The sequence below is a fragment of the Bombus pyrosoma genome, linkage group LG14 (genome assembly GCF_014825855.1).
Source record: "Bombus pyrosoma isolate SC7728 linkage group LG14, ASM1482585v1, whole genome shotgun sequence".
NCBI classification, from domain to species: Eukaryota; Metazoa; Arthropoda; class Insecta; order Hymenoptera; family Apidae; genus Bombus; species Bombus pyrosoma.
Genome location: NC_057783.1, coordinates 9272694 through 9290137, shown reverse-complemented (window position 1 = coordinate 9290137; position 17444 = coordinate 9272694). Strand labels below are relative to the sequence as shown.

At 34.8% G+C, this 17444-nt stretch overlaps 4 protein-coding genes across 11 annotated transcripts; 1 reads left to right on the top strand and 3 right to left on the bottom strand.

The window, feature by feature from the left end:
- Positions 1-19: 19 nt before the first annotated feature.
- On the bottom strand, positions 20-1869 carry LOC122575170 (group XIIA secretory phospholipase A2). Its single transcript, XM_043743770.1, has 3 exons — positions 1321-1869; positions 658-725; positions 20-579 (listed from the first exon to the last, which is right to left on the bottom strand). Exons 1-3 carry the CDS (start codon positions 1553-1555, stop codon positions 268-270), a joined length of 615 nt encoding a protein of 204 aa, XP_043599705.1. The 5' UTR covers positions 1556-1869; the 3' UTR covers positions 20-267.
- A 611-nt stretch (positions 1870-2480) lies between these two features.
- On the bottom strand, positions 2481-3803 carry LOC122575175 (glutaredoxin-C4-like). 4 transcript variants are annotated; one of them, XM_043743780.1, is made up of 4 exons: positions 3443-3551; positions 3154-3353; positions 2869-2983; positions 2481-2807 (listed from the first exon to the last, which is right to left on the bottom strand). In XM_043743780.1, the coding sequence occupies exons 3-4, from the start codon at positions 2965-2967 to the stop codon at positions 2610-2612; spliced, it is 297 nt and encodes a 98-aa protein (XP_043599715.1). In that variant the 5' UTR covers positions 2968-2983; positions 3154-3353; positions 3443-3551; the 3' UTR covers positions 2481-2609. The 4 variants fall into 4 exon arrangements, with proteins under 4 accessions (XP_043599715.1, XP_043599714.1, XP_043599717.1 ...); XM_043743779.1 differs by lacking the exons at positions 3154-3353; positions 3443-3551 and adding an exon at positions 3644-3803; XM_043743782.1 differs by lacking the exon at positions 3154-3353 and having other exon boundaries at positions 3443-3461.
- Positions 3804-4121: 318 nt separating this feature from the next.
- On the top strand, positions 4122-12374 carry LOC122575151 (Golgi-specific brefeldin A-resistance guanine nucleotide exchange factor 1). Of its 2 annotated transcripts, XM_043743716.1 has the most exons (14): positions 4122-4391; positions 4679-4877; positions 4949-5176; positions 5244-5347; positions 5409-5925; positions 5984-6378; positions 6478-6655; positions 6746-6861; positions 6960-7148; positions 7296-7631; positions 7713-7921; positions 8012-8257; positions 8376-10794; positions 11084-12374. In XM_043743716.1, the coding sequence occupies exons 1-14, from the start codon at positions 4272-4274 to the stop codon at positions 11183-11185; spliced, it is 5358 nt and encodes a 1785-aa protein (XP_043599651.1). In that variant the 5' UTR covers positions 4122-4271; the 3' UTR covers positions 11186-12374. The 2 variants fall into 2 exon arrangements, with proteins under 2 accessions (XP_043599651.1, XP_043599652.1); XM_043743717.1 differs by lacking the exons at positions 4122-4391; positions 4679-4877; positions 4949-5176 and having other exon boundaries at positions 5244-5351.
- On the bottom strand, positions 11277-17262 carry LOC122575169 (zinc finger CCHC domain-containing protein 24-like). 4 transcript variants are annotated; one of them, XR_006319338.1, is made up of 6 exons: positions 15881-17262; positions 15262-15504; positions 14265-14429; positions 13298-13557; positions 13109-13213; positions 11277-13021 (listed from the first exon to the last, which is right to left on the bottom strand). XR_006319338.1 is itself a non-coding variant. In XM_043743769.1 (4 exons), the coding sequence occupies exons 1-4, from the start codon at positions 16073-16075 to the stop codon at positions 13444-13446; spliced, it is 717 nt and encodes a 238-aa protein (XP_043599704.1). In that variant the 5' UTR covers positions 16076-17262; the 3' UTR covers positions 11277-13443. The 4 variants fall into 4 exon arrangements, 1 of the variants encoding a protein (XP_043599704.1); XR_006319337.1 differs by having other exon boundaries at positions 13109-13557; XR_006319336.1 differs by having other exon boundaries at positions 11277-13213.
- Between the last annotated feature and the right edge of the window lie 182 nt (positions 17263-17444).

Sequence of the window (17444 nt, the reverse complement as noted above, 5' to 3'; positions counted from 1 at the left end):
AAAAGAAAAGTAGATTGAATAATAATCAGAATACCAACTTATATTTCTATGTGTATCATTAAGTATATACAATATACGTATATATATATTCGTTTAAAAATATTAATACAATTCTGGATAAAATAATATTTTATAAAAAAAAAATAATATTTGTCATGTACGCAATGTAATGGTAAATACAAAACATATTTATTTACTAGAAATTCACAAACAAGGTATGAGGGTAATTGGCATCTTACAAATATTAAGTATTCTATAAAATTATTCCTACAATTCTCCACCAGCTTGAGCAGCTTTTTTCGGTTTTTTATTCCATTTATCTCCACAGTAGCAAGCATTTTTCTGCGCATCCATGTAACTCTTGCATCCCAAAGCAGTTGTACCGGTAAAAAGCATTTTCGCAGCAGCTTTGCACGTATTTATTATCGCAGCCGATTGATATCCATCGCAATATTTGTACAGACATCTTTTGAATTCTAAATCACATTTCTCCTTATCCAAATTACAAGTGTCGTAACAAATGTCATGCGCATCGCAACATTTCGTCATTTCCGTAAGAGGTAGATACTCCTGGTTTATCTAAAATTATTAAGTCGATTAAGATTTCTTTATATATTTTGCATATATAAAAGCATGTATTTTAGAAAATTTGCCTACTTCAATTCCTAAAGAACCACATCCGTTACTTTGAGGTTTATGATTCCAATCTGGTTTCGGTGTGACCCCTGAAATCATCACAAACTATTTGCTTTACAATCTTTTTAAGTAGTAACCAATTAAATTTAGCTATTGTTCGTCCGTGAGAAGAAGGCTAGGCAAAGGAATGTGGGTCTTATTGGTTATCTCTGATAATACCAATAAAATCGTACAGATAAGCACACATATTGGCCAAAAATGTTGCATATCAAATAAGATTATATAGTAACGCGTGATTGTAGTGAAGGAGGGAAACAGTCCCTTACATCTATATTGTCCCATTAGCCATCTTCTCATGTGCACAGTATATCGCATTAGGTAGTTTTTGGTATAGTTAAATTCCCTTTAATAAGATATGATCGTGAATATATCTCAATAAAAGTTTGTTGAGGTTGTTTGTAATCAAATTATATAATGTACCAAGATGGATACAAAAATTATACATTCATACATATCATACATACAGGATATTATAGCGTGTTATCATCATGTCATAGTTTGACCATTGATATCGTGTTTTGAGATCGACTGTTAGCGATCGAGTGTAGAGCGTAAAGTGTAAAATTTTGATGTTGGGGACTGAGTTAAAAAGTATAATGAACGAATGATAGGTTAAACATGTACCTCCTGGGCATTGAAAGATACAGTTCTCTTCCACCGCTGCATCGAACACTTCGTGTATATCCTTAATTTTCCTAGCTACGGTAATTGCATTTTCAAATAAATCTTGAAATACCGATTCTGCTGCTAATACAGCATCCTTTAAATTTGACAATAAACCAGCACCGTAGCCTGACCATGCGTAAGCCAGAAAAGTCAAAACGTAAACTAGAGCTTTCCGATATTGAGAAAAATCCATTTTTGTATAATCCTAACGCACTTACTGATACACTGTTCCACTCGTTTGTCAGGATATTTTTAGGTAAATTGACTCACATAAAGGTATACTCGATCGCGGACACGTGGTGACAAACGACGAAATAGTTTCCACAATATATGTACTTTCATCTTGTAATGTATATATGTACTTACTACTCTGTTCAATAAGTTCCAGGACTGTTTCGTTTACAAGAAACAGTTAAATGCTACAATGCTAGATATGTCATTTCTTTTCGTCCTATTCAACTACTACACCTTTTTATAACATAATATGTGTTACCAGCTTCATATTGGTTAAATTTAAATAGTTTGCATACAGTAGTTTCTATTAAATGAGATTTGAGCTCGCTCAAATTCGAAATTTATTGAGTAACATCTGAATCATTGAATTGAGTAACACCATGAATAATGACAATACACCGGGTGATCTACACCTCAAATTTCTATGTTCGCAACATTTTAGCTAAAAATTCAACAAATCTCATTCTGCATACATGGTACTCACAACCAGGATCCCTGCCATATTTCTCAATTTTCCCGATTTAAAACAACCGTTACGGAGATGTCGATTTCAATTTATTGAAGTGATAAAACAAAATTTGCAGAAAGAGTTAAACAACATCACGGAAACTGAGTTTTTAGAATGTTTTGGAACATGAAGAAAACGTTGGGAAAAATATATTGTAAGCAATGGGAGTTACTCTGAAGATGACAAAGTAGAATTAATGAATAAACAAGTAGCTTGTGTTTCATCTGACTTGCTCTAGAATTTTTTGAACAAAGTAGTACTTACATGCATATGCTCATTTAAATGAAAATTATAAATGATTTTTTATGTAAGTAAGAAGTGACCACGTATTTTTTAAATTTATTACTGTAGAAATAGAAAGATAATTATAACATTCTTTGCCATGTAAATAATAGTCTTTATTAATTCGAAAAGAAAAATCAACAGTACAGAATTTAAAAAGCAGAATCATAGATATTTCAGGTAATGTAGAATTGGATAGTATGAGATAGTACAAGCTAATATATTAAAACATTTTCTGTAATTCTCCATTCTCATACAATTTTTTTACATCTGTTCCACCTCCCAAGCACACTCCATTCACAAACACCCTGGGTACTGTTCTAGCTCCAGTCATTTCTCCCAATATAGATTGGATTTCATCTCCATCGTCCCTTTCATTCAATTCAATAGCCAGGTATTTTTTATTCATTTTATCAAAAACCTAGAATAAAGTCACATTAATTGAAGTTGAAATAAAAATAAGGAAATTATTTGCTTAATACCTGTTTAGCCATTTTGCAATATGGACAAGTGGTCTTAGAAAAAATCACAATGCTGTGAGATCCAATGAATTTATGAACTTGATCTTTCGTTGTAGGCATAGCGACTTCCTCTGCTCTGGAAATTGATAGATCCATCATATTAAATTGGTAAAATTATTATTATAATAATATAACAGTACACTTGGTCTTGTATTCTAACTTCTATTTTGATTACTTATTATACAGAAATTAAATTTATCTCAATGTCATTTTGTTACATTTCTATCAAATTAAAAATTTTACTACCTGTCTCATAATTTTTTTCGCCGACTATGTAAGTTGTGTTCATTTTAAGAATTAACATGTTACTAATAAAACCTAAAGAAATTTTATACATGTTCATTTCCAATTTTTAGTTTAAAACGAAATATGCATTTGATTGGTGTGAGAAAAATGATTCACTCTCTCCAGTGCGAAGTTTTCTTTTTTAGCTCATTATTTTGTTTCTTAAACAAAATACTGTCACTGAAGAAATCGACTTGTTCCAAAAGAGATCAATTATTTAAATACAAAGTTTACAATTTCTGATACTTACATTTCTTGATTCTACATTAGTTTGTTAAAAAATGATACTACCATAAATTTGATACATGCATACGCATATATTGCAATATAAAAAAAATTGGTGTCGACTTTTCTATTTTAATGTAAAAGGTTTGATATATATATGCATGTGCATGTATGCATTATATATATATATTTCTTTTTTATTTTTTTAGTGGTTAACAATACTTACAATTATTCTTTAAAACACGTCTAATGTTCGAACTCGTACATATGGTGAATGATGATATATCTTATCCTATACTTATACTTTATATCTTATGCTATACTTATACTTTATCTTGGATTAAGATAATTATCTTATCTAATTTAATATCTATTTATTTTTACTACTGCTTGATATTAAAAATTTATATCCTTTTTTATTCTTCTTCCCTGATTTATATATCTTATAAAAATGTTGTTAATGATATTGTTATTTATGAACTGACATTAATAAAATAATTTCCAAACGGGAGTATGGGACTAATTTTTAGAAACCTGTGAAATTAAAGTACTGTATTTGAAAATTAAGGGTTCCATGAAAATTAGCAAGCAGAGTTTTATTTGTCTAAAAAAGTATTAGATAATTGATATTAATATGATTACAAGCATCGATGATTTTTAATTTACTTTCTAGGTGGTGTACAGATGGCGTAAATTCGAGCTGTAATGGCACAGTTTTGAACGCCTCTTCAAATTGACAACTCGACGACTATCGTGTTGAGTGTTCCCTTGACACTTGACGTTACAGATTATTGAGTATTTTCTAAGGTTTCTCCGGGGTAAAGATGGTGTAAAGGACAAGTGTTATAAAAAAGATGGGCAGAATCGTAGAAATGGCCTATCCGGGAGGTGGCTTATACGTTGTCGAGGGTGAGCTCTGCCTCCTGGTAACGGCTATGAGACGAAGCGCTCGATGGTCCTCTCACTCTCATCAGGTTAGAACGATCTTTGTTATCCTAACTCTTTTTATGGGAAAACATATGTTCCATTTCGTACAGTTATAATCTTATGTCTATCAATTGAATTATTAATTATATTTACATATACGCGTGTCATTGTCATGTGGATATATTTTGACCATTATCAAGGCAAACAGGTTGTAGTAAATAGAATAGTAGTAACATATAGTAACGGATGTTAATATATTATAATGTAATTGTTTGAATTGAAATTGTTATACATTTTTGAATCTTAATCTGCATTTTTTGTGGTTATTTTCAAGGATGATGATCAGGATACTCTTATAAAAGGATTATATAGTTTAAAAGAGGCACTAAATGAGGCAAAAGATTTATCTTATTTGGAGCCAGGTGTGTTTCTGGCACCATTTCTGGAAATTATAAGATCAGAAGAAACAACTGGACCTGTTACAAGCCTTGCTTTGTCTGCTGTTAATAAAATCATATCTTATGGACTCATAAGTATATATCCCTTATTTTATTCATTAAAGATATTTTCAGAAACATGTATTAGAATATTATTGTTTTCATAGATTCTGATCATCCTGCAATAGCACAATGTGTAGAATCAATTGCAGATGCTGTTACGCATGCAAGATTTGTTGGGACTGATGCATCAGGGGATGGGGTTGTTTTAATGAGAATACTACAGGTCTTGAGAGCTCTTATGCTATCATCAGCTGGAGATTATCTTTCGAATGAAAGCATTTGTGAAATTATGCTCAGTTGTTTTAGAATATGTTTTGAATCACGCCTCAGTGGTAAGGATTCTTAACATATTAAAATTTTTCTTAATTTCAACAATGTTACATTTATGTTTGGTTACAGAATTATTAAGGAAAGCAGCTGAACATTGTTTGAGAGACATGGTGCAACATCTTTTCACTCGACTACCCCAATTTGTAGATGATACTAGAGTCCTGAATATGAAAGTAAGTTACTAAATACGTCAATGAAACATAATATTTTGATACGTTATGTGTATCTTTTCAGAAAATGAGAACAAATAATATGGAAAATAGCCGTAGTAAAAATAGAAGAAATAAAAGTCACTCAAAGCAGAAAGTAAAGCAGAATACAGATAGTGTAGGGGATATTGAAAGTCAACATATTGATATTCCAAGTCCAACTGATAGAGTTAGACCAGGTTGTTCAACAACACCGGTTACTTCGGTGGGAAATATCGTTGATATGCAAGGTTCTTTGGATCAAGGTAGTGCTGAAAAAGCTGAAGAAGAAAAGAATGAAAACAAGGATCATAATAAAAAGGATTTAAATAATATAAATAATACCACCAAGCAGGAAGATGGATCAGACGCAAAAAGGGAGAAAGAAGACTTAAAGGATATCAAAGAATGTAAAGAAAATATTAATGAAATAGAGGATAAAACAAATATCGCGAATGATAAAGAACAAGTTTTACAAAAAGTAGATAAAAACATGGAAAATGCAGAGATAGATGAACAAAATCAAACTAAAAAAGTAAATTTATTAAAGGAAGGAAATCAAGGTACTTATATTAATTTTTTTTAATTGCAGTTTTAATTATCACTTTTTTGGTTTTGCAGAAAATCTAAAAAAATCAGTCGACGAGAAAAATGTGGAATTAATAAAATCTCCGACAGGAAGTGTAGAGGATTTATTGGTAGATGAAAATTCAAGTAGTGCGAACAAAGTATCTAAAGCCAAAGAATCTGAACAAGTCGAAGAGTATATAAATGCGCAAGGAGTTCGTTTTATGCCACATCAACAATTAGCACCGTATGGTGCTCTATGTGTCCGTGAATTATTTAGGTTTCTTGTGTCTTTGTGTAGTCCCCTTGATAAACAAAATAGCGAAGTTATGACACATCTCGGGCTTACTTTACTACAAGTAGTCTTAGAAACAGCTGCCGATTATCTTTCCAATTTTCAGTCATTATTGGTGCTTGTGAAAGATGATCTTTGTAGAAATCTTATCTTGGTAATGATGATGCAGTAATCATTCGTATTTATTTTTGTTAATTTTACTTGGAAATAGGAATGTAAAAAGCCGTATAATAATTATAATTGTATTTACCAGCTTCTTGGCACAGATCGATTGTCGATCCTTGCAGTGAATTTGCAAGTATCATTCTTGTTATTTGAATCGCAAAGGGAACATTTGAAATTTCAAATGGAGCATTATATAAGCAAATTGATGGAAATAATAAGTTCGGATTCGAATAGGATATCATATGAACAACGTGAACTAGCTCTCGGTATGAATGTTATATATTATTCCACAAACTATAGTTAGTGGAAGTTTATCTGCAATTATGTAATGGAACTTCAACTTTCCTTAATTTTAGAGGCCATTGTACAATTATGGAGAATACCCGGTTTACCAGCAGAATTGTACTTAAACTACGATTGCGGATTATATTCTACTAATTTATATGAAGAATTAATGAAACTTTTGTCAAAGGTATATAATATATTGATTCCAATATGCGAAACAAATATAGATGTTTATTAAATATATCTTTTTTATTAAAAATTGCACTCGATATATTTTGTTATTAGAATGCTTCAGCACTAATAGGTAATATGCAGAATATGCAATTCGTTTCCTTGGATGCCATATTTACATTGATCTCTGGAATGGAAGTCAGATGTAAAGGCTACAAAGAATTATGTAAACCGTCTCGGCATAGTGCATCACCAAATCTTCCAACACGAGAGGAACTGCTGGCTATAAAGGCAAATAAGCGGGTTTGTATTTGGCTAATTACATTTTAAAATAAACCTTGTATTTTTTTGTCTTTTTCTCCATTTCGTTTCGTTTTTATTTCACCCTTTTCTATTTCTTTTTTTCTATTGTTAAGAAAAATTTTAAAAATATGTATTCTTCCCATACAGTGGTTGGTACACGGTACGGAAAAATTTAATGAAAATCCGCGAGAGGGAATCGCTAAACTTACAGAACACGGTCTTCTGGGTGGAAGTTCAGGCACTCCTGATCCAGAGAAAGTAGCCAAATTCTTGAAGGAGAACCCTGGGCTTGACAAAAAAGCTATTGGAGAATATATTAGTAAAAAAGAAAATAAAAGCGTTTTAAATTGTTTCGTTCATAATTTTGATTTGAAGGATATGCGAATCGATCAAGCTCTACGACTTTATCTAGAGTCTTTCAGACTTCCTGGTGAAGCTCCACTTATTTCTTTGTTGCTTGAAAAATTTGCAGAACATTGGCATGTAAGTCTGGTATTCCACATATTATGCATATAATATAGTATAATGAGTTAAAATATAAAGAATCTTTTGTTTGATCTCTAGGACAGTAATGGAAGGCCGTTTGCGTCAGCAGATGCTGCATTTACTTTAGCGTATGCTGTAATTATGTTAAACGTTGATCAACATAATTACAATGTAAAGCGGCAAAACAATCCTATGACCGTTGACGAATTTAAAAGAAATTTAAAAAAGGTGAACGGCGGTGCTGATTTCGATCAAGGGATGCTCGATGAGATATATGCTTCTATAAAGTAAAATTACTTTCCTTTATGCTCTTCAACAATAATTATTATGATATTTAGTGTTTATGAATCGTTTGTATATTATACATCTTTTGTTAGGGGTGAAGAAATCGTGATGCCTGCTGAACAGACTGGGTTGGTCAAAGATAATTACTTGTGGAAAGTTCTATTACGTAGAGGCGTCGGTCTTGAAAGTTTTTACCTAAGGATTGGGAATTGTGGTGAATTTGTGGATAAGGAACTAGCTGAAGAAGCATGGGCTCCTATTATAAGTGCGCTTTGCAGAGCGTATGACAAAGCGCCCGATAGATTGTTACAACGTCGAGTCGCTGAAGCTTTCTACCTGTTTGTTTCATATATCAATTAAATTAAATTAAATTAAACTGAGATTAAAATATCGTAATAAAAAATAGGAATATATTGGTAATAACGATAAAAACGCATGTTTTTATTTATGTTGCAGTTGCGCTTCAATTAGTGCTCATTATGGGATGACCAGCGATTTGGATACTCTTATAGTAAGTTTATGCAAGTTTACGGGTCTGGCGACTGGTGGCGAGCCCGATCAAGTAGTTTTACAACTGGGTGGAAGTAGCAGGTGTCAATTAGCTGCACGTACACTGTTCAAAATTACTCATATTCACGGGGATGCAATAAGAGCGTCGTGGAAAAATATCATCGATTGTCTGCAATCGTTATACAAGGCAAGACTACTGCCGAAGAGTCTGACTGAAGGAGAAGATTTTATCGATCCATCCGGGAAGATATCGTTACTTCGAGAACCTACTACACCTAAACCAGCTCCAGTGGATCAGGGAATATTATCTAGTTTATATTCCTATATAGCAATGGATACCTCACGCATGTCTAATCCAGCGGAAACGACTGCAAGAAAAAGAGCTGCAGAATTTATTGGTACTTGTTATCTTAAACAAATTATCGAGGAAAGCAAATTCTTGCAAGTCGAATCGCTTCGGTCTCTTGTCGGTGCTTTGGTATTACCAAATTCTCACGATGAAGATGTATCTGTATTTTTACTTGAATTATTGTTGGAAGTAACTATTCAAAATCGTGATAGAGTAGCGTGCATTTGGCCAGTAGTTCAAGGTTATCTAGATGGACTATTAACAACAGCTGCACGTGAAAATCACCCATACCTTTTGGAACGGGTGGCTGTTGGAATGTTGAGATTAGCGATTAGGTTACTACGAGGAGAAGAATACGCGTGCACCGTTTTGCCTCCTTTGTTGCCCTTGGCTCATCTGCCTTCTTCTACTAGTACACCACTCGCGAGACAGATCGCGTACGGTTTGTTCGAGTTGCTTAAAACTGGCGCTGCTAATATTCACAGTACGGAAGATTGGAAAGTGGTGTTCAATTTGTTGGAGTGTGCAGGTGCCGGAGCGTTGCTGCCAAAACAATCGAACACTGTACTGGATGAAGCAACCAATTCTAGAACATCGATATTGGATCCTAGACCGATTAGTCCTGTGCCTGAATGGGTACTAGTGTCTCCAACAGGGACGGAAGCACCGTTGCCTGTTGCTGCCGATACGATAGTCTTGGACCGCGATTTACAACCTCACGACCCTGCTGCGTTTGTTAAATGCTGTGAAAGCTTAACGTTTCTAGTCAGAGATGTGGCTCATGTAACTCCATTTAACTTCGAGTTGTGTATTCGTTGCGTGAGGACATTCGCCGAAGCAGTCCTTCAGTGTTCGGGAAAAAGGAACAAAGTACTCAGTCCAACTGATGAACCTGTTGCTGCAGCTACTGCTGCTACCTATCAACAGAGTCCTATACAATTGCTGGATCTGATGCACACGCTTCATACCAGGATCGCCCAAGTATTTCGATGGTGGGCAGAAGAAGGGAATGGTACAGAAAATGTTTCATTATGGTTACACGTGTGGAGGCCTTTGTTGCAAGGAATCGCGAGATTGTGTTGCGATGCTCGCAGACAGGTACGTACGGCAGCTATAACATATCTTCAAAGTACCCTGCTTGCTCACGACTTAGCACAATTATCAGCGGTGGAATGGTCTCAGTGTTTGGAACAGGTTCTGTTCCCTTTACTGGCTCAGTTACTTGGACCAATAGCATCGAATGATCCTATTGGTGTAGAGGAGACAAGAGTGAGAGCAGCCATGTTATTATCAAAAGTGTTTCTTCATCACTTGAATCCGTTGTTAACCCTTCCTGGATTTTTACCACTCTGGCTTACCGTGTTAAGTTTACTTCGTGCTTATATGCATGCCGATAATAGCGAGCTTCTTTTCGAAGCCATACCGGAATCGTTGAAGAATATGTTACTGGTCATGTCTTCCGCTAATGTATTGGCACCAACATCGAATCTGTGGACTCCAACTTGGAGGACGATTGATGCATTTTTACCTAATTTGAAGGCAGAATTATTCCCAGAACCACCGGTTATCCCGGTTGTACCATCCTCGTCTGAATTGCCTCAGACACAACAAACTTCACCAGTAATCAGTTTGATCGAACAACAACAACCATGTTTTCCCGGGTCCATAGCACCACCTCAACCGAAACCCAACGTATCAACCGATGATACACATCATAATCGGCCCTCATCAGTCGTTATCGATTCCGAAGATATGTCAGCAATAGTGGCATCGAGGATACCAAAAGTATCGAATGAAGAGAATTCTGAATGTTTATCAAAGTCGATTATTTCTGGAAATAAGGATTTAGAGAAGAATACAACGGTAAATGTGAAGGACGAATACGAAGAACGTAGACAGCAGCTGCAATACCAGCAAGCATTATTACATTCGCAATCTGAACAACATTTACCATATAATCAAGAAATAGAACACGCTGGAGTGCTAAATTCTTCTCTCCATACAGATACATCTCAGGTAAAATCTATTACGTTCTACCTTTCCTTTTTTTTCTCTTTTTATCTTGTTCACGAATCATTTGTCACGGTATTTGAAATAATTCTGGTAACTTAAGAAAGAAATGTTTCCAACAAATGTTTATTGGTAATAATGATACTTTAACATTTTTTTTTTTGCATCAATATATTCTTCATTTGATATTAGTGAATTTTTGAAACGTGTGGACATCGGAAACATTTTTCTCTTAATTGATCAGAAAGTGGCTACAGTTATACTTAGCAAATGTAACCGAGTATTTTCTTTACAGACGATGACTGTAGATTCCGCAGCAACAACAATGTTCAATTCTGCAGCATACTTTACTGAAGATCCGGCAGCGGATCGATTATTTGCCGTGACTAATCCTTGACCACTGTATATTTATTATGTATATTGTACCATTGCTATTCCAGGAGAGAAATTTTTGGGCGAAGTTTTAACGAAAGGGAGATTAGTACACGTTGCAGTAGATGAACCTTTGGTTTCTTGTATATTTTACATTACGATATATTAATAATAATATATAATGATGCATTTGATATTATTATTAATATATACGTATACATAAACATTGTATACATCATACGTATATATACATAAATAATAATAATGTGTGTGATGCGATATCGTATTTCGTGAAATTTCGTTATCTTCATAATCATCTTTATGAACGTTTAGTTCTTTTAGCCGATATATCATTATATGATTTGATTGATATAGCGGAATACGACGCGAATTACGATATCGTAGATAATATTATTATAAACTGTTTCTAGGCGAACGAGTGGTGGTAAATCAGTTCAAATTCTTGCAACTGTATGAAAATAATTACAAATTAATCTACTGCTTGTATCTCGATACCTGGAGGGCTGAGAATCATAGAGGTTTAGATCAATCCACTACTTTATCCATAGCGTTTATCTTGCGTTTATTATCATAACAATTTCACTACATTCTTCTAATCAAAGCATATTATATTTTAATTAAAATTATTAAAATAAATATTGAAACGTACCCTAACAAAAAAGATTTTTTCTTGAATCTTTTACGATAATTGATGGGATGATACCTTCAAGAGTTTCGATACTTGGCTAAATCCAAATTCTCGAAATCTTGACCTACACTGATATGATTTTCAGCCCGTCATGTATGCATCGATACGTACAGTTTGCAAGACGAGGATTCATCCTTCTTGATTTACATCTTTTTTCCATTCCTTTACATTTTATGTATGTACATATGAATATGTAAAATCTGAGATACCTGGGGTCAAGGATCGAACCAATTTCGCGTGTCACTACCTGACACGACTGTGATTTCCGTGATTTGATTACGAATAATCACTTTGTACATACTCGTTATATCTTGACTATGATATATAAATTTCTGTAAGCTTTGTAACATGTTTGAGACACAGTTACAAGAAATATTTTACAAGGTAAACTTACATCGCTACCCCAACGCTTGACTCAAGTAGACAATGTAATTGAGAAACGCGTTAAATAATATTCGAAGCAGCCGTGCTGCTTGACTTTTTAAATATAGAAGAAACCTATGTATCCATGTTTCTTATTTCGCAGACTTATAGATACGTGTATGTACGCGCACGTACAGCGTCGAGGCAGATTTAGAAATAGTTTCGTAAACGATGTATAGATCAACATTTTCCTTGGATTTTCTTCCCTTTATCCTTTCAATTTCTTCGACATTAGTGTAGCACACACGTGTTTATATGTAGGTCTTTTACTTGAACGTACGCGTTGATGACGCATGTATGCGCGTAAATTATCGTATAATTCTGAACGTGAGCAGCTATAATTAGTTGGAGACACAATCGTTCTAGATTCTAGAATATTCGTAACTGCGGTTGATTTCGGTCCTCTGTTCGCGGATGCCTGTTCACCTTATGTTTTTTTATTCTGCACAAGCAACCTAGATATTCGACTTATTTTTAAATATTCTCCCCTTTTTCACATGTCTATGTCTCTCTGTTGTACATGATTGTATAGAAAAATACAAGATCAAAGACATTTTAACGCTTTCGTGTTTTTGGTATCATTTATCGTGGCAATGCGATGGTACATAGCTTAGTTTTATTATTTTTCATTAAAAGAGAGTTTCGTATAAAATTAGAATTCGGCGTACAGCAGACGTTCAATGTCCACCAAAGGTGGAGATATAGAGCAATTATAAAATTAGTGGAAGGCTAAAATTTATACATGGGAATTATACCGTGTAGATCGAGTAAAAAGTCGGATGCAAGTCGTAAGATCGATTAACAATTAAAACTTACAATTTTCGACGACCGTAACAGGTAATTAGAGGTAAATAGTCATATTTTTACGCAATTGGTCCGAAATATGTTAAAGTTGTTTAGTCCCAAAGCATTATCGTTAGACTGCGGATATTTATACATATTTAATTATATTTCTATGAATATAATCAACAAGGTGAAATTTAAGTAGAAAATTGTGTTACCTACTAGATAGCTATAGAAAGTATTTTGGATACTTTATATATTTTTGCATATTATACCCATTTCGTGCTTTCTTGCGCCTTTGAATTTCTCATAAATGTATAAAAATCCTCAATCTAATTATCACTACAGACAATGTGGTTGTTGGTTTGCTACTGGTCCCTTCGGCAATAGTATCCGAGTGTTTTACATTTCTGACAAAGGTGTTGCGGATGAACTTTACTCTGGTCAGATACGTCTAATCCGTCTGGCTTCTCTAATGGTCTCTGGAAACACGGAAAACGTAATGAGATTATGAAACGTAATTGTGTTGGTGTATAATGAATATATGACGTAGCGCTCAGTGAACGCTTGGTTATTCGATTTACTTGCCAGTTTGGCAGAAGACAGTTTTAGTACAAATTTAATGTATATTACCAGTCGAAACTACATTTATATTTTGCGTTATATTTTGAGTCAACGCATACGGAATTTGTTGGAAAAGAAGTGTTACGTTGGCTTCAAAGCAAGTTTTTCCTTGGCGACCGTTCGCAATCGCGAAACTCTATTGCTAGCTTTTGTTTACTTGCACTTGCACTTGTTTGCCGAGTATTTATTTTCTCGTTTAAATAGAGTCTCGATAAATATGCGCTTACGTTCAGGTCACGGGACACTTTGATAGAATGAATGATTTAGAAAATGATCATCTCTTTATTTTCGAGATTTTCTCCACTTCCGATATTAGATATAATAAACTACAAAAGTTTTATGAATGTAATTCTATACATTATACAAAACATTTAGAAATTTCGTTAGCACTTAAAAAAATCGCCAATAGCATTTTTTAAAAATATTTTTATGAGTTTCTTAGTATGCCTTTTCGAATCATATCAAAGAATAGGTGCGATTCTATCCTCAATCAAATAGTTTATTACAAGTGTATTTAAATAAGTGTTCATTGATTTGGAAATGAATCGGTAGTATACATTCTTACCTGTTTATGAGGATAAACGTTTATATGACATTTGATGCACTCTTGGCCCATATTAGCCCAACTGTTCCCCGACATCCACTTACGCTTGCATTTCGGACATTTGTACTCTCCAAAGCATCGTTTCTTTCCTTGGTACGGTGTCAAACCCTCGCCTTTTGGGCGTGCCTGGAATGGGTATTCATTTCGAAGATTATTATTCTGTACTTAGTTATCGATCATATGGTGACGGGAGCAAGTGAAACGAAGTGATTCGACTAATTCATTTTTTGAACGTTTGATTCACGTATAGTAGAACTCTATTTGTTCGAATCCATCTGATAGTCAGATCATATAAGCAAGATATATCAAAATATTCAGGCAAACTTCAGAAGCATTTAATACTCATCAAAACACGCAAAAGAATCTTGATAAACATGACTTCAAATATCATTAGCTTCGGAGTTATAAGACGGAGTTCTCAATTATAAGCCTGTAACAACATAAGAGATTTTATCGCGTGAAGAGGATTTTTCAAACTGTATCGTAGGCACACAGCCAGTAATATGTTCACGATGTCATGTACCAACGATTAAGAGATTGAAATAGTGAAATGTAATTTTGGAAATAGTGGAGAATCGAAATCAATTCGTAAAATTAGCTTAGACGAAAGAGGTGTGCAAAAGGTTGAGGAGAATCTCGTCACAACTTTGCTTACTACTTTTTTTATAGGATCACCAAATTAATTGGGTACTAATTAATATTTCGTTCAAATAAAACGTGTTAATAGGTGCAAGTACGAGAAAGTCAGCCTCAAAAGGTTGGAAATACTATATGACACGTTTCATGAAATATTCATGACGGTGTTGTTACTCGGATTTATCCAAGAACATTATATATCTATGCATAGCCAATGAAGTTACGTTGATACGTTTTGATTGTTACGAAGATCACATCTTGGATCGTTTTTGATCGAGAAATACGCAAATACGAACACACACGAATACACACATACACACACCTGCGGGCAGTCTTTGATGTAATGACCTTTCTTGAAGCATAGGTGACAGAGGTAACTAGGTGGAGGCCTCTTGGTTGGTTTTCTATCTAGTAGCCCCATTTCTCTGAAACGATCCGCAAGCTCGCCGATATTATCCGCAAAGTTGCTTCCTATCGCGCAACAAGGATCAAGTGCGCTACGATGCGTATGAGTTTGCGACGTCGCCGTTGAAAAACCACTCCATATTGTCGGGAAAAGTTTGCTCTGGAGTCACAATCGGTCATCGTTCTATCAATTGTCATTAAAAGGTTATTTTGCCAAAGTCAATTTCACAAAGGTGTAAAAGTATTCTGAATTTATAGGGGCTTAGTGAATTATATTTATCGGACGTGAATTTATAGTTTGAAACTATAGTACATGATCGATGTTTCAGTTGTTTTATTATAAAAAGGTAGATTATATTAAGGAATAAGAAACGCGTTAACGTAACATTTCGTTTATGAAAGGTTTCTATAAGTGTTTAAATACTTTCGTGAGCTATCGTATCAATGGAAAGGCTCTTGATCTTTTTTTTTATCAAAAACAAATGTTCAGTCGGCAAGAAAGAAATACAGAAAGAAAGAGAGAGAAATTGTAAAACCTGATCTTGTGTTTGAGCAGAATTCTGATCGGCGATTGCCAGGTACACCCAATTGAGCAAATGGGGCGAGTAGTGTGGTTGGTGGATCGGCTTCTGACCTTGGCTACCGGCAGCGTTCATAGGTCCAAGGCCAAGCTGAGGCGATTCCTGTGGCTGCAAATGTTGAATCGCCGGCGTTGGATGGCAAGCGGCCATACTTAGGAATTTACCGTTGTCCCACGAGATTCTCGATTCGAATTATCACCTTTTCGAGCATGTTCGAGGAATGTCTAAACGACATTTTCCCAATGCAACGATACCGTTCATTCTTACCGATGCATCTTCGTATCGAACGTCTTCACAAACCACCGACCCGAAGAACTTTTGATACACCACTGGCAACCCTGTGCTGACTATTTCGTTTAAAAATACGAATTCGACGTTTCGTTACATTCTCAGCAGCCAGTTGTTCCTCGAGATTAATTTTACATCAGACACTGAAATCTGCATGTACTGTCAACGAGTAGTATGTTAGCGAGTAATACTTTTTTTTAGTCGATGTCGTAGCGATGCACGTTAGAATTAAATATCAAATATCAGCAACTCCAAAGTCTCTCACTTTCGACATAACTTTTGCATTTTCAGGAAATACGTCGTGTTATATTGCGTCATACATGTTGGCGAGAAGAGTTCCCATTTAGCCTGATATAGATCGGAGTAACGAGTTTTGCTAAATCATTCAGGCTAAACGAACGCAAATAATTTCACCCAGTTTTGTTTTACGCTCTTGTATAATTTCGCTCTCGTGTAAGTTCATTCTCTCGTCTTATACCTACATGTGTAAGTAGGTATCGTACGGGCGATTTATCTAATGTTAGTGTTTTAACGTACGAGGTAATTATTATTATATTATATATAATAATTATATAATTATATAAATAATAATTATTATTATATAAAAATTATTCTTTCGTTTTCACTAGTTCGTGTTTCTTTTTATCCTTGATTTTGGCTTTACTCTCGTTTTGTACAATTACTCTCGATTAAGTTGCAGGATTTTTCGATTACCTTTCATTAACGAGCATTTATCTCACTATCTGTGCTTCGACATTCGTTGTCGTTGCTCGTTGTCGATAGTGGTGATGGTGGATGCCGATGGTGGATGCTGATGGTTGATGGTGATGTTGATGGCGCTACTCCTTTCCTATGTTTCTTTTTCTGTCTCGATCGATTAGCCGGAAATTATTGAATTTTTGCGGATGATAAGTCGAGGATAAATGAGGCCGCGGTGAGTATCGAAAAAGCTACTTCTAGGAGGCGATTTCACGAAAAGCGTACTTCCGCAGTCGGCGACTATGTTCGTCCGCGGAGGGTCTGCCTCTAGTCTGAACATCGACAATGTTCCGCGAGCAGTGTATACGTAAAAACGCATACACATGGATCTAACCAGCATTAAAGAGACCCCCGCCATGTGGTGCAGCTATTTCAGTGCTGGCTATCTATCTAGCAGCTTGCCACCACGAGTACGAGTATTTCTCGGACTTTGCCTCGAAGATCTTTACTTAGCAAAGATTCCCGGTTCCAG